Raw genomic sequence first — 14,570 nt, forward strand, 5'->3', positions numbered from 1 at the left:
GATGACAAACAAGTTCTGGAAATGGAAAGTGGTGATGGTTGCACAACATTGTGAATATATTTAATGTCACTGAATTCCACATCTAAAAATGGTTAAAATGGTAAATTTTATGTTATATATATTTTACCCCAATAAAAACCACTAAAATTACACTAATTGTGTTCAGGTAAAGAAGGAGGGGGCGGGAGGGGTAGGAGGGGGAGGGGGCGGGAGGGGGACAACAGCCAGAAGCAGCAGCAACAGCCAGCGCTTGACCTCCATCCAGTAACCTGTGGCCCTCAGACTTGCTTTAGCTGCAGAAATCTTTCTTCAAACATCTTGCATAAAACCCAAACTATAAAAGAGCAAAGCAATAGACCTGGAGGGGGCCAGAGGCCAGCCCAAAAGCCCACCAGCTCCTATTTCCCAATTCGCCCCTATAATGGACCCCGAGGAACCTCCAGGGAACCCCAAAAGCTCCCCCAGTTTGCAAACCACTGGTGCAGGTGATGGGAGGAGGCTGAAAGGTTTCAGCCTGGACATGATGCAATGAGATATCTGAAACAGTAAAGCAGGTCTGGTCTTTAAATCAAAGGAAACTATCTCAACTCTGCCTCTCAGCTATGCGCCCTTGGGCAAATGACATATCTGCTGTCAGAGGAACTAAAAAAACTTTTTATAGGTTTGTTGTAAGGATTGATGAAATATAAGTAGGATGCCTGATCTGGGGTAAATTCTCATTTGATAGAGCTATTGACACCCTTTAGTTTTACTTGGCATCACTCGGGTTCCTGTCTACGGTAGTGAGATGATTCGGGGTAGGTGGAGGCATGGGTGGAAGCTATGATAAGAGCCCAAGTGATAGATGATAAAGGCCTGAACTGAAGTAGTGACAACAGGGATTGGAGGGGGAGGTGTACTCCAGAAGTATTCTGGAAGTGCTGTCAAGATGAGGAATAAGCACAGGTAGCCATCTCATCTTCCTCCAAACCAACCTGAAGAAAGGAGCAGAGATAAGCAGGAATAACCCAAAGCTTGTCTAGAACTGGTCTGGGGGAGGGAGAGGACTATAGCCTGGGGCAGAGAACAGCCAGAGGCCCAGTGGAGGGCATGTTGGAGAAAAGCTTTTAAAATCCACCCTTACCTCTCCCCTACACTGCCTGGGGACAATTACTGCCTGTCCCTTTTACAACTCCCTGCAGTTTTGAGACGTTAATAAAAAGGTTCAGGCTGTCCAGCCAGGAATCATTCCTCCACCCACTCCCTCCAAGCTCCTAGGGCTAATGGGCTACAATTTAGAGAGAACGCCTTCTGCTTCTAGAGCAGCTGATGATAAAGCCATGGTCACAGAATAGCCTGACAGAGGGGCACCAAACAATAGCAATCAACAGTGGTTCTGTGGTGCCCAAGGTTCATCCCCTCCCTTTTACTTAGTCAACTTGAGGGACTCAGACCCAGGCCTGGCCATTGGCTCCTCCCCAGTACATAAGGCGACATGTACGAGAATGCTCATCACAGTGTTGTTTGTGGAGGCTGGGAGTTGGAAACTACTGGGGTGTGCATCACTGGAGGACCATGGAACCACAGAACACTCTGCAGCAGTTAGTTAGAAACCATAAGCTAAATCAGTGGTTCTCAGCCAGGGGTGATTTTGTCCCCCAGGAGACATTTGACAAAGTCTGGAGAGACTGTTGATTGTCACAACTCAGAGGTGAGATGGGGGAGGGGGGAATGCTATCCTGGCATCTAGTGGGTAGAGGCCAGGGATGCTGCTACATCCTACAATGTATAGAACAGCCCCCCACAATAAAGAATTATTCAGCCCAAAATGTCAATAAGGCTTACATTGAGAAACACTGGACTAGATGAACAAAACAACATGAACAAAACACATAGGGCTGAATGGAAGTTTTTTTAAAAAAAAAAAAGAGAGTGATCTATTACAAAATTCCTATCTGGAATTAGGGATTCATTCAGTCAATCATCTGATATTCATTGTGTATCTATTGCAAGGCAGCCACTGTGCCTGGCAAAGTATACAACAGTGACCAAAACTAGATAGGATTCCCCACCTCCCAGAGTCTACTAGAACAGGCAGATATTAAGATAATCTCACAAATAAAAGGGGGAAGGGAGGAGATATTTGGGAGACTGGTTGGATCTCGAGTTCCCCAATCTCCCACTTGCACAGGCCACAGAAAGTTCCTCAAGTTACATTTTTGCTTAAATAACGCTATAGAACAACACCCTTCAGCAGCGCTACACACCAGCTTAGGATTGTGCTGTGCATACAGCGAATGCTCAGTAGGTGTTTGTTGAATGAATACACGGAAGCTGTACCGTTAAACACCGACTCCTTCAAAAATTTCTGGGCTGTAACCTTTGAAACAAGGAAACCAAACTGAATGGAGGAACCAAAGGGCCAGGCCCCTTGCTAGACAATAACAAGGAGTTCATGTGAAGATTGACCAACTACTGTTGTTCATTCCTCCTCAAGCCCATGCCCCACTCACACCAAGCTATTTGCAGTTCCCTGAGCAAAACACCCTCTGGCGCCTCCAAGCCTGGACTGCCCTTCCTCACCTGGTCCAGCTGGAAAACTCTCATTTGTACTTCAAATTCCTAATCACCTTCTCTGTCGAGCTCCCCAACCCTACCTCACCCTGGTGGACTTGATCTCTGCCCTCCTTCGTGCCATCTGTACTTTGTGCTGACCTCTACAGCACTTATCATAACTTCTTTCCATAATTTGATTAAGAGCTCTCTTGGGAACAGGAACTAAATCCTATTCATTTTTATTGCCCAGAGACTCGTCTAGAACCTAGAACCTCATAGATGCTCAAGGTTTGGTGAATGAAAGAATGAATGAATGAACATATGTCCTGCACTGTGCTGCAAAAAGAATGGGATAAAATCTATGCCCTCAAAAAGCTTACCATCTATTCGATGGGAAAAGGATAAATACGTGAAATAATAATGAAAGATTTTTTGCTATAGATATAAACTTGATAGTGATTATAATGAATACGCATTTTTTCATATATGAATTAGAGTATTTGTGTTAGGATGTAAACTTCTAGATGGTATACAATTAAATAAATATCCTCAGGTGCTCCTGGAAACCCATATCCTCCTATTACAGTATTTGTCATTTGACTTGATAGCAATAAATGACAAAAGCCGAAATTACAAGCAGAGCCCACGTGGATACATATAGTGCTCGTTATCATGAATGCCTGGCACACAGTGAGTGCTCAATAAACTTTTGCTGAATGAGTGATCTGATATGCTTAATCAGAGAGAAAAGTTATCTGACCACTAAAGGGGCGGGTATATCAGGAGTTGGGGTTACCTAGAATATCCCTCTCATGATGAAAACAAAACCAGCTCTAGACCCCAAACTTTTCCCCTGTATTTAGTATCCAGTTGCCAAAAGGGCTATTCTTGCCTCCTTTTGGTAAAAGGAATAGAGAAGAGTTGTGTGGCCACAAACTATCCCTCTATATCCTATCCATATGGTGGTAACACACCCACTCACCAACCCATCTCCATCCCCCAGGGTTCCCTGGCCCCGGTTGGGGATGTATGGAGCAAAATTCAAATTTGGGAGATGAGTTTTAATCCTGAGAGTTAAAATACTGAGGATAAGGAGTACTTGATATCTGGTCAACTGCACTTTTCTGATTGCTAGGCCAGACAAGGAGAAACTGCAAACCAGAATCCAAGTGTCTGGACAGTTGCCCAGAGGTAGGACTGAAAACCTTAATGAACAGAACAGCTCTGCCAACAGAAAAAAGCTTGAGCCCAAGACCCCTGAAATAAAGATCAATAAAGGGAGGAGTGCAGGGAATGTGGCAGAATGGAAAGGAAGCCTCAAGAACTTTTGTCATCCCTCGACCATTTATCTATTTATGTGCTAAGGATTGTGGGAGATACAAAAATGAAAAAGAGCTGATTCCTGCTGTTAAGGACTCCATCCATCAGGAACGTAAGATGCCTACAAATAGCTACCACACAAGGAAGAAAGTAAAAATCCAAAAGCAAGGTACCGAAAAAATGTGTTCAGAAATAGAAGGAATCTCATATTTAAGAAGCTATTAGATACTCTTGACTGTAAAACATACTAGGATTTTGAAAATACTAGAACATTAGGAGAAAAAAAGATCATTGCTAATCCTTGTTACGTCTTGCCTAACCGATATCTAGTATATTGTCTGCCCCATCATCAGGGCCTTTGGCACCTTCTGGAGCAACACCATGTCTTCCCATCACCCAAGAGTGGAGAGCTGATGCTGGGTGACAACTAACCTGTGCAGAGTAGTACCATAAACCAGGCTGTCTGCCCTCTCCTGTGTAGTCAGCCACTTAATTCTCACAATAGCCTTACAAGGTAGGTACTGTTATCATCTCCATTTGACAAATAAGAAAACTGGGGTACAGAGAAGTTAAGTGACTTGCCCAAGGTCACCCATCTGGTAAGTGGCACCGACAGGATTTGAGTCCAGAATCTGTGCCCTTAGCCATTACACTACACTGCCTCCCAGCTGAGAACCTGTGGTTAAATTTATCGGGACATATACAGCTGGATGATACAAGGTGATTTTTGGCCAACTTTCCCCTTTAAACCCATCTATCTATTTAAAACTATACTTATTTATATGACAAAAATGTATACACTTGTTATTGATCTAGTTTCGAAAATGGTGTGGCTTTTCGGGACATAGTTTTCACAATCTTTAAAGGGAAGTTCGCTTTGTTAATCTGAAAAAAAAAAAATCAAATGCATGTTTCCTGAGGTGCCAGTGGCCAGGAGAGGTTAAGGTGCAGTTTCCACTGGGGTTTGCAGATACCCCCCTTATAGGTCATCTCATGGCCTTGGGCAAATTGCTTAGCCTTCTTTGTTACTCCATCTGCAAAGTGGGTGTAACAATGGTGCCGTCTCATAAAGTGGTAAGGATTAGATGATGATATTCATATAACTGCTAAACACAGGACTTGACACCGTGAAATGTTCAATAAATATTGGCTTTCATTATTTAGGTGCTGGGTTATCTGTATTTCGAGAATGCAAGCCCCCAGTAATCACAGAAATGCTTTCCCCGTCCCAGAGTCGCTGCCAATCCCTTAAGCACATTTCTCTCTATTTCTCACAGAGCACAGTGACACCAGAAGCAGGCTCCCGGACTCCAGCCCCGGAGGTGGCCATGTGGCCTCGCTGAGGCCCAGGAAGGAGGCAGGCTCTAGACTACCTCCGGGAGGTACCACGAAACTTAACCTAGATTTCTCACTTGGGTGAACCCATCTGTTAGTGGAGGATCACCAGCCCTGTCTGACGGGTTCAGCAGCAGAAGAAAGGCGGGCGCCGGCGCCAAGAAGAGGAGCTCACCCACCTGCCTAGGCCGAGGGTGGGCACCCCTCCACGACATCCCTGGGGACTTCGTCCCTTCCCCGCTGGGAGGCCACGGGGTACCGACCTAACAATGCCAACAGGGTGAATTTCCCCCAAATCCTTTGAAATACGTTCCCACATTTCTAAGAGGGAGCCGAGGGAGGAGCAGGAAGCGCTTCATAAAGCCAGGTAAAGAGCAACATCCCGGCGCACATGTTGAGTCGCCTGACCCAGCTCTCAAGTCCGTGCCGCCGCCACCTTTCCTTCCGTCCTGGGCCGCGTGTCTCCGCAGCCACGTGCGAGCCGGGTCCCCAGCCTGCAGCGCCCCGCCGCCCCGCCGCCCCGCGGGGCCGCGCGCCTCCACTCACCAGGTGAAGAGTTTGCCTTTTATCCTGCGCAGCAGGCTGGGGGGCGCGCCCGCCGCTCCCTGCGCGCGCGGCTGCGGGTCGCCGGGGCCCGCCGGCGACGCTGCCTCCATGGGGGCCCCCGCGGTCTCAGGCGCCCGGAACCCCCCGAAGTGCCGGGGCCCGGAAGACGGGAGGCGGCGCCTGTGCGGCCGGCGGGGGCTCGGCTCGGTCCCTGCGCCCGCGCGCCCGCGCTCGCTCGCTCGCGTCCCTCCTGCTCCTCGGCCGGGCTCCTTCTGCCGCAAATCATTAACTGTCAAGCCCCTAGGGCCAGACGATACATTTGCAGATTACAACCTGGCACCTCCGGCGAGGCTGGAGGAGAAAGGGCACTTTTTTTTTTCGCCTTGGCGGTTGAGCCTCCGTGTTGGGCGATACCCAATATGCATTTCAGGTTTTTATGGTTCCTTGTTTAAATCAGCAAATGAGGTGATACGAGGTAATGCCAGCGTGTCCTAACCCAAGAGGCAGCGATTAACAACTGCCTGAACTTTGCTAACTGTAAAGGGCCGGCTGACCCTTCCCTTGACCTCCCAGTCTCTCTCCTTCTGATTAATTTATAAAAGATTTCTCATCTAAAAGAACTGAAAACGCTTTGGTTCTGTGTTTCTTATCCTTGCAAAACGTGGGTAAAATCCTAAAAGGATCCTGGAAACATGTCTGTGGTGTGTCTCCCTCCTCATGGGCGTGCTCCGTTTGCCTTTCGGTATTCAGTGGTCTGGGAGGTGCCAGCGAAGGGGACGATGCCAACCCCCGGCGCTCAGCCAGGATGCCCTGGGCCTGGGCCACATCTTCCGATGCTTCTGCGGACCGAGAAGGGACTAGGAACCAGAGTCGAAAAGTTCCTGATCCTCACTGACAGGGGGACTTCGGTGGGTCTGGTAGACCCCCTGCTTCCAGAAAGGAGGCGATCAGGAAGACATAAGAAAAGGTGTTGGGACCATTTTTTTTCCAGACCGCTTGCTTCCCTTGGCAAGTTGGCGGGCGGGGTTGGCGCGGGGTGGGGGGTGGGGGGATGCTGCTGAGGAAGAAGTAAAATACTGTAGTCCCCGCCTTGTCCGCGGCTTCACTCTCCGAGGTTTGTTACCCACAGGTCAACAGTGATCTGAAAATATTAAATGGAAGATTCCAGAAGTGAACAATTCGTAAGTTTTAAACTGTCCACCCGCCCCCCCTCCTGAGCCATCCTGCTGGGTCCTGCCCTGGACGTGAATCCTCCTTTCGTCCAGCGTATCCACGCTGTATACCCTACCCTCCCGTTAGTCATTTAGTAGCCCTCTTTGTTGTCAGATTGACTGTCACAATCCTGCAGCGCTTGTGTTCAAGTAACCCTTATTGTACAAATAATGGCCCCAAGGCGAAAGAGTAGTGATGCTGGCAATTCGGATATGACAAAAAGAAGCTGTAAAGTGCCTCCTTTAAATGAAAAAGGTGAAAGTTCTCCACTGAATAAGAAAGAAATTGTATGCTGAGGTTGCTAAGATCTACAGTAACTTTTATTACAGTATATTGTTATACTGTAATATTTTCTTATGTTATTGTTAATCTCTTGCTGTGCTTGATTCATAAATTAAACTTTATCATAGGTATGTATGTGTAAGAAAAAGCTATATATAGGGTTCGATACTGTCTGTGGTTTCAGGCATCCACTGGGGGTCTTGGAACATCTCCTGGGCAGATAAGGGGGAGACTACCGTCAATGTAAATTCAAATGGGTTGGCAGTTCTGTGAGAAGAGTCTAAGAAAGAATATAGATTTTCAAACATGAAATATAGCTTTAGGAACCCAAGTTTAGCAGGTACAGGAACCCCAAAGTTTAAGTGAAATGATTTTTTTTTTTTTGGTGAGGAAGATTGGCCCTAAGCTTACATCTGTTGCCAATCTTCCTGTTTTTGCTTGAGGAAGATTGTCCCTGAGCTAACATCTGTGCCAATCTTCCTCTGTTTTGTATGTGGGATGCTGCCACAGCGTGGCCTGATGAGCAGTGTGTATGTCTGTGCCCAGGATTCGAACCTGCGAACCCTGGGCTGCAGAAATTAACCACTACACCACCGGGCCGCCCCAAAATGATTTTTTTTGATTGTTGAAGTGAGATGGGGAAAAAACTGAAGACTAAGAACATGGTCATCCATAGAGGGATGGCTGAGTATTATGATAATAACCACATCGTGTAACACTATGAGGAAATTTGAAAGAATGGAAAAGAGCTATACTAGGAGTTGGGACGATTTTCTCTAGCTATTTCTGAGTGAAAAAAAGTAAGATGCAGAGAAGTACATTTGATATGATCTCACTTTTGTAAAGCAAACAGCCTGTTAAACCTTGCACATGGACAATGTTGAATTTTACCTGAGCCCTGTGCTCCTGGAAAATAGTGATGGTCAAGAAACCTCCCAGCCTTCTGTGTTCTTAGAAGTGGCATAGAAACACCCTTCCTCATATGACTTAGGTAAGACCCAGAGATGCTCTCTTTTTCACCTAGGAAAAGGTGAGACAAGGACCCTCCAAGATCCTATCCTTTGCCTCATAGATGATTGACTGAACTGCTTGTCCCCATGGAGCAATTGGAACAAAATGCTTGTTAAAGAAACTGGTTAAATTCTTCTTCCTCCAGGACTGGGAACTTTCACCCACCTCAGCCTGAGCCAGCACGTGACCCCTCCTTGATAGGCCCATTCCTGAGAATATGCTTGCCTCGGGGTAAAACATTCTCTGATGTACCATCCAGTTAAGCCACCCTTTCATTCCACTTCCCCCCAGGGAAGAGTCCCCCTCCTCCTATTGCAATACCCCCCCCCACAATAATTCTTTCAAATAAAGTCTCTCCTTACCTAAATCAGATTTCTTTTTTATTTGACAATATGTATATGGTAATGTGAGCATGGAGTGGGATACATGTCAACACAAGTAACCTTAAAAAAGTTAAAGGATGCAAAAAGAAGTAGAAAAAGAAAACTACACTTAAAAAAAAACACTCCAGCATGTATGATATAGTCTCTTTTATATAAACTTGTGTGTTCTGTATAAATACATGAGAGTAAAAGATGGATTTAGATGTTATGACAGGCTAAATAATGTCCTCCAAAAAATATCCTGTTCCTAATCCCTAGAACCTGAGAGTGTTGCCTTACATAGCAAAAGGGATTTAGAGGTGTGATTAAATTATGTATCTTGAGATAGGGAGATTATCCTAAATTATCTGGTGGGCCATAATGTGCTCGCAAGTGTCCTTATAAGAGGGAAGCAGGGGGAGATTTACAACAGAAGAGAAGGCGATGTGATGATGGAAGGAGAGATTGGAGTGATACGATTTGAAGATGAAGGAAGCACCACAAACCAAGGGATAAAGACAGCCACTAGAAGCTCAGAGCCTCGAAAAGGAAGTAGCCCCGCCAACTTAAGCCTTAACTGTAGCCCAGTAAAACTGACTTCAGACTTCCGAACTCCAGAACTGTAAGAGAATAAATTCGTGTTGCTGTAAGTCACTAAATTGGTGGTAATTTGTTACAGCAGCCACAGGAAACAAATGCAGATGTATATACACTAACTTGTAGACATCATGATGTACTGTCAAGTGAAAATGGCAAGTTGCAGAGTTGCAGAATAATTGTATAATAGGATTCCATTTTAGTAAAACCCACCAATTTAGTAGCTAAATATCTTCATATATACATATACATCTGTATGCATATATTTATGCTTACTTGTCTTTATATGAGCAAGAAGAAGGGTGTGGAGGAATACACACCAGGCTATTGATATTGGTTTAAGACATGAGAGTAGTGGGGGAGGTGACGAGGGGGGTAAAGGAGAAGAAATTGTATTTTGTGGCCCTACCATGGCATATACTACTTCTGCAATTTGAAAAATATTCAGTTAAGACATTTTTCAATAGGTCACATTAATCTTAATTAAAAACATGTTAGGCTCAACATATCACCCCCACAGGAGGATGTGGCCAGAAAGTAGTCAACCACTAATGTGGATTCTAAAGTTATGGACAAAGTTATATGTATTTTCTAAACAGAAAATCCTCCTTAAAAAGAAGCAATAGTAGTATTGCTCTAGCATTGCTCCAAAATGAGGTCATCCCCTCACTGAGGATTATTGATCAGTCTACATTATTTTGGTATCAGGATTAAAATACATTGATCTGTGGGCACCAAACCACAAGTTTTTGTCAAAGGAAATTTACTGAAAAAGAATTATTTAGGTATTGGAGGTTTTGCACAAAATAACTTTACATTTTACAAGTACCAAAAAACACCTACCACTTTCTGTGCCCCTACTGTGTGCCAGATACTTTATATACAGTTTCAATCTTGTTCCAGTTATCTATTGTATGTATCAAATCACCCCAAATCGTAGTGGCTTCAAACAACAATCATTTTATTATTTCTTGTGGTTTCTGTGGGTCAAAAATTTAGGAAGGTCTGGGCCAGGCGGTTCTGGCTCAAGGTTTTACACGCAGCTGGTCAGAGGTAGCTGAAGCTAGAAGGCAGAGGCCTAGCGGGGTGGGGGAGTGTTAGGGCTGGAGCTTCTAGGCTGATCAGCATCTGTCTCTCCACTTAGTTCCATGTGGTCTCTTGTTGTGGGATAATTTGTGCTTCCTCACAGCCTTTAGGGTTGTTGGTCTGCTTATATGGCAGCTAATTCCCCCCAGGCAAGTGTCCTAAGCAAAAAAAGCCAAAACATTGTTGATGTCCTCCAGCCAAAGACCAGCATGAATATAGTTGTACTTAAACAAGTTGAATTTATTACTCCTTGCATTGAGGGAGAATAAAGCCTGTGGGAGAACCATTGGATGATTCAGTAAGAGGATGTTAGAAAGAACCTCTTATAGGATTTGGGCTTTGGTTCAGTGGTTTGAGGGAGGCTCTAAGGAAGCAGAGATTGATTCACTCTTGATTGAATGCTGTCAGATTGGAAGAACTATAATAGAACTTAGAACTATAAATAAATAGTGACTTAAACTTTGGTTCTAGATTAAAGGAGTTTTAAATATTGATGTCTGCAACTTGCTTTAAAATTTTCAATTTTCAATTTTACACCAATAAATCTTATCTAGACGGAGGACAGACTAGGGTGAGGATAAACTGACAATTGGTAAAGAAGTAGCATTCACTCATTTTGAGCGAGAGAGAAGGAGAGTTGGTATTTTGTGGTTGGCACCGTGACCTTGTTTTTGTGCTTAGATAAAATTATGAACTGGCCTTGTTTTGTCTCATTTTTTCGTGGTCTCAGAGTAATCTTGTCTGAGGACGGTACTCTGTGAAATTGTTTATGTCCAATAAGAGAAAAATACGGCCTAGCTCTGAGTGCCAGGCCTACCTCCAAATGTTGAAGACTGCTTTCTTTTTTTTCCCCTCAGTATCTCCTTTCATGACCTAGCCTCAGAATTCACATAGCATGATCTTCACCATAATCACAAGCCCATCCAGATACAAGAGGAGGGAACATAGACCCTGCTATGGACTGAATATTTGTGTCCCTCCAAAATTCATATGTTGAAATCTAATTCCCAATGTGATGGTATTTGGAGGTGGGGCCTTTGGGAGATAATTAGGTCATGAGAGTGGAGCCCTTATAGAGACCAGAGAGCTAGCTCACTCTTTTTTTGCCATATGAGGATACAATGAGAAGTCAGCAGTCTGCAGCCCAGAAGAGGGTTCGCACCAGAACCTGACCATGCTAGCACACGGTTCCCGGACTTCCAGCTTCCAGAAGTGTGAGAAATAAATGTTTGCTGTTTAAGGTACACAGTCTGTGGTAATATGTTAAAGTAGCCTGAATAGACTAAGACAACCCCCACCTCCTCACGGGAGATGTGTCAAAGTCACACGGAAGAGAGCATATGGGGTGGGAGATATTGCTGCAGCTGTCTTTGAAAAGGATAGTCTGCCACAGATGCTTTCCAAAATGCTGGGCTTATTAGCATTCATTAGCTTATTAGCACTATTTTTTAACAGATTTTATTAGCATTATTTTTTCAGGTGAGTAAACTAAAGCTCAGAAAGATTAAGTAACTTGCCCAAGATCTTCAGAATAGTAACTGACTGACTGACATCAGGGTCACCAGGCCGCCTCTCCCACTTAACTGACAAGCTTGTATGAGCCACTTTCCCAATATCTTTTATCCCTGTTTGTAAAAATAATTGTAAATAAAATAATAATAATAATAATTGTAAATAAACATACTTTTAAATCTCACCAAACACAACATATTGTACAATAAAAGCTATCACAGTCACATCCATGTTAAGAGAGTCATCAACCGAAAAACATAAGATTATAGCTCTAAGTGTTTAAGATTTTATATTATGTTATCTTGTAAGGCATATTTGAATACCAAAAATACCATATTAGTACTGAACTGCAGCTTTTTTATTGAAAAGGATCAAAAAAGAAGAAAAAATTTAAAGCAAGTAGCAGACATCAATATTTAAAACTCCTTTAATCTAGAACCAATGTTTGAGGTAAACTAAAGACATTTTTATTAAAAGTAAATGGGGGGCCGGCCCCGTGGCTTGGCGGTTAGGTGCGTGCGCTCCGCTGCCGGCGGCCCGGGTTCGGATCCCGGGTGCGCACCGAGGCACCACTCCTCCAGCCATGCTGAGGCCGCGTCCCACATACAGCAACTAGAAGGATGTGCAGCTATGTCAGACAGCTATGTACTGGGGCTTTGGGGGAAAAATAAATAAATAAAATCTTTAAAAAAAAAAAAAAAAGTAAATGGGGGGCCGGCCCCGTGGCTTAGCAGTTAAGTGCGTGCACTCCGCTACTGGCGGTCTGGGTTCAGATCCCGGGCACGCACCAACGCACCGCTTCTCTGGCAACGCTGAAGCCGCGTCCCACATACAGCAACTAGAAGGATGTGCAACTATGACACACAACTATCTACTGGGGCTTTGGGGGAAAAAAAGGAGGAGGATTGGCAATAGATGTTAGCTCAGAGCTGGTCTTCCTCAGCAAAAAGAGGAGGATTAGCATGGATGTTAGCTCAGGGCTGAACTTCCTCACCAAAAAAAAAAAAAAAAGTAAATGGGAACTTTCCAAATAATCTGTATTTAAGTTCATCTTAAAGCCCTTGTATAAAAAGCCTTATTTTAATACAGTGGAATATCATTCAGCCATAAAAAAGGAAATCCTGCCATTTGCGACAACATGAATGAACCTTGACGGCATTATGTTAAGTGAAATAAGTCAGACAAAGAAAGAGAAATAGTGTATGATCTCACTTATATGTGGAATCTAAAAAAGTTGAACTCAATAGAAACAGAGTAGAGTTGTGGTTACCAAGAGCTGGGGGATAGGGAAATGAGGAGATGTTGGTCAAAGTACTAACCTTCGGTTAAAAAATGAATAAGTTTTGGGGATCTAATGTACAGCATAGTGGCAATAGTTAACAATACTGAATTGTAAACTTAAAATTCTCTAAGAGAATAGATCTTAAATGTTCTCACCACACACACAAAAAGAGGTAATGATATGAGGTGATGCATATGTTAATGGTTATGTTAACCTTAATGTAGTCATAGTTTTACAATATATACATATATCAAATCATCACACTGTACAATTTAAACTTACACAATGTTGTCATTTTTATCTCAATAAAGCTTGGAGGAAAAGCCCCTATTTTAAAAGATCTTGTTTGTAGGATGCTATTAAAGACGTATGTTGCCGCTACACTTAAGACACACAAAGACAAATAGCTGTCTTGTTCCAGCTAAGCCTCTTTATTTTCTCTTTCAGAGGTGTTCTAAGAATCGCGGTGTCAACCTGTCTTCAATTTGAATTGCCAAAAGTGCACAAGGTACCAAAAATGCACATGTCAGAATTATTTGTCATTAAACAGACTGAATCAATAATACTGTGTGCTTAGATGGCAACTTTGAAGAATTCACATCATTACCATTATCTTATTCTAGGGCATATTGTAAATCAATCAACCAAGTATTGGTTGAATACAAATTATGTGCAGACCACAGTTCTAGATATGATCAGAACAGTCAAGATGTGAAAAATACTCTTAGCTTTTCTTCTATCTTTCCTTCCTTCCCTTCACCAACATTTTTAGAAGACGTACTGTGTTCAAGGCCCCATGCCAGGTGGTGTGGAGAATGTAATAATAAATAAAACTTGGTTCTTGCTCTAAAATTGTCTACAGTTTAATAGAGAAAACTTGTACACAACCCTAAAGGATCTTCTTATCTATTCAGAAAGAGAAGATTCTGAAAAATGAGCTTTTTCCTGGATTCTTCCTTAGTCCCAGGCAGCTCCACTTCGCCTCTTCTTTTCTGCCCACAGCCCCAAAAGATTTCTCTTCCCTTCACGTCTTCCAGATGCTATTGCCTGAATCCTTTTTCCTGAGGTCAGCCAACCTCTGAAATAAGTAGTTAAGCGTCGACAAAAAGGAAACAGACATTCTGTTGAACGAAAAAATAATAAAAAAAAAAGAGAACTAAAAAATCGTCTGAAGAAAATTGAAGTTTGTAATTAACCATAGCTGTCCCTTATTGTCTAGTCCCATGGTTTTAAATACTATCCATAGGCTGATAACGCCCAAATTTTTATCTCGAGTGTGGGCTTCCCCTGAGTTCCAGATTCATATATCTAACTGCTTACTTAACATTTCCACTAGGAAATCTTACAGGTATCTCAAACATGGCCCAAACAAAACTCTTTCTGTTTCCCCATTTTCTGCTCTTTTCCTATTCACTCCCATCCCAGTATATAGCACCTCAATCTGTCAGTTCTCAAGCTAAGAATCTAGAGATCATACTTGATTCCTCCTT

At 43.5% G+C, this 14,570-nt stretch overlaps 1 protein-coding gene and 1 long non-coding RNA gene across 5 annotated transcripts in view; one reads left to right on the forward strand and one right to left on the reverse strand.

The window, feature by feature from the left end:
- Nucleotides 1-6,269, reverse strand: part of SLC35F2 (solute carrier family 35 member F2) — a 109,925-nt gene extending 103,656 nt beyond the window's left edge. For 3 of the 4 annotated variants that reach the window (XM_087433654.1, XM_087433655.1, XM_087433656.1), the window contains exon 1: nt 5,737-6,269. In XM_087433654.1, the coding sequence (XP_087289780.1) occupies nt 5,737-5,846 (110 nt within the window). In that variant the 5' untranslated portion in view covers nt 5,847-6,269. The remainder of the gene's footprint in view (nt 1-5,736) is intronic. The other variant, XM_004427371.3, reaches the window with a different exon arrangement.
- LOC147916685 (uncharacterized) lies at nt 6,233-7,240 on the forward strand. The gene is made up of 3 exons (XR_015552721.1): nt 6,233-6,703; nt 6,866-6,917; nt 7,063-7,240. It is a non-coding gene; the product is annotated as an uncharacterized LOC147916685 (long non-coding RNA).
- Nucleotides 7,241-14,570: the final 7,330 nt, after the last annotated feature.

This window comes from Ceratotherium simum, chromosome 7 (genome assembly GCF_057802395.1).
Source record: "Ceratotherium simum simum isolate JZ-2026a chromosome 7, ASM5780239v1, whole genome shotgun sequence".
Taxonomy (NCBI): Eukaryota; Metazoa; Chordata; class Mammalia; order Perissodactyla; family Rhinocerotidae; genus Ceratotherium; species Ceratotherium simum.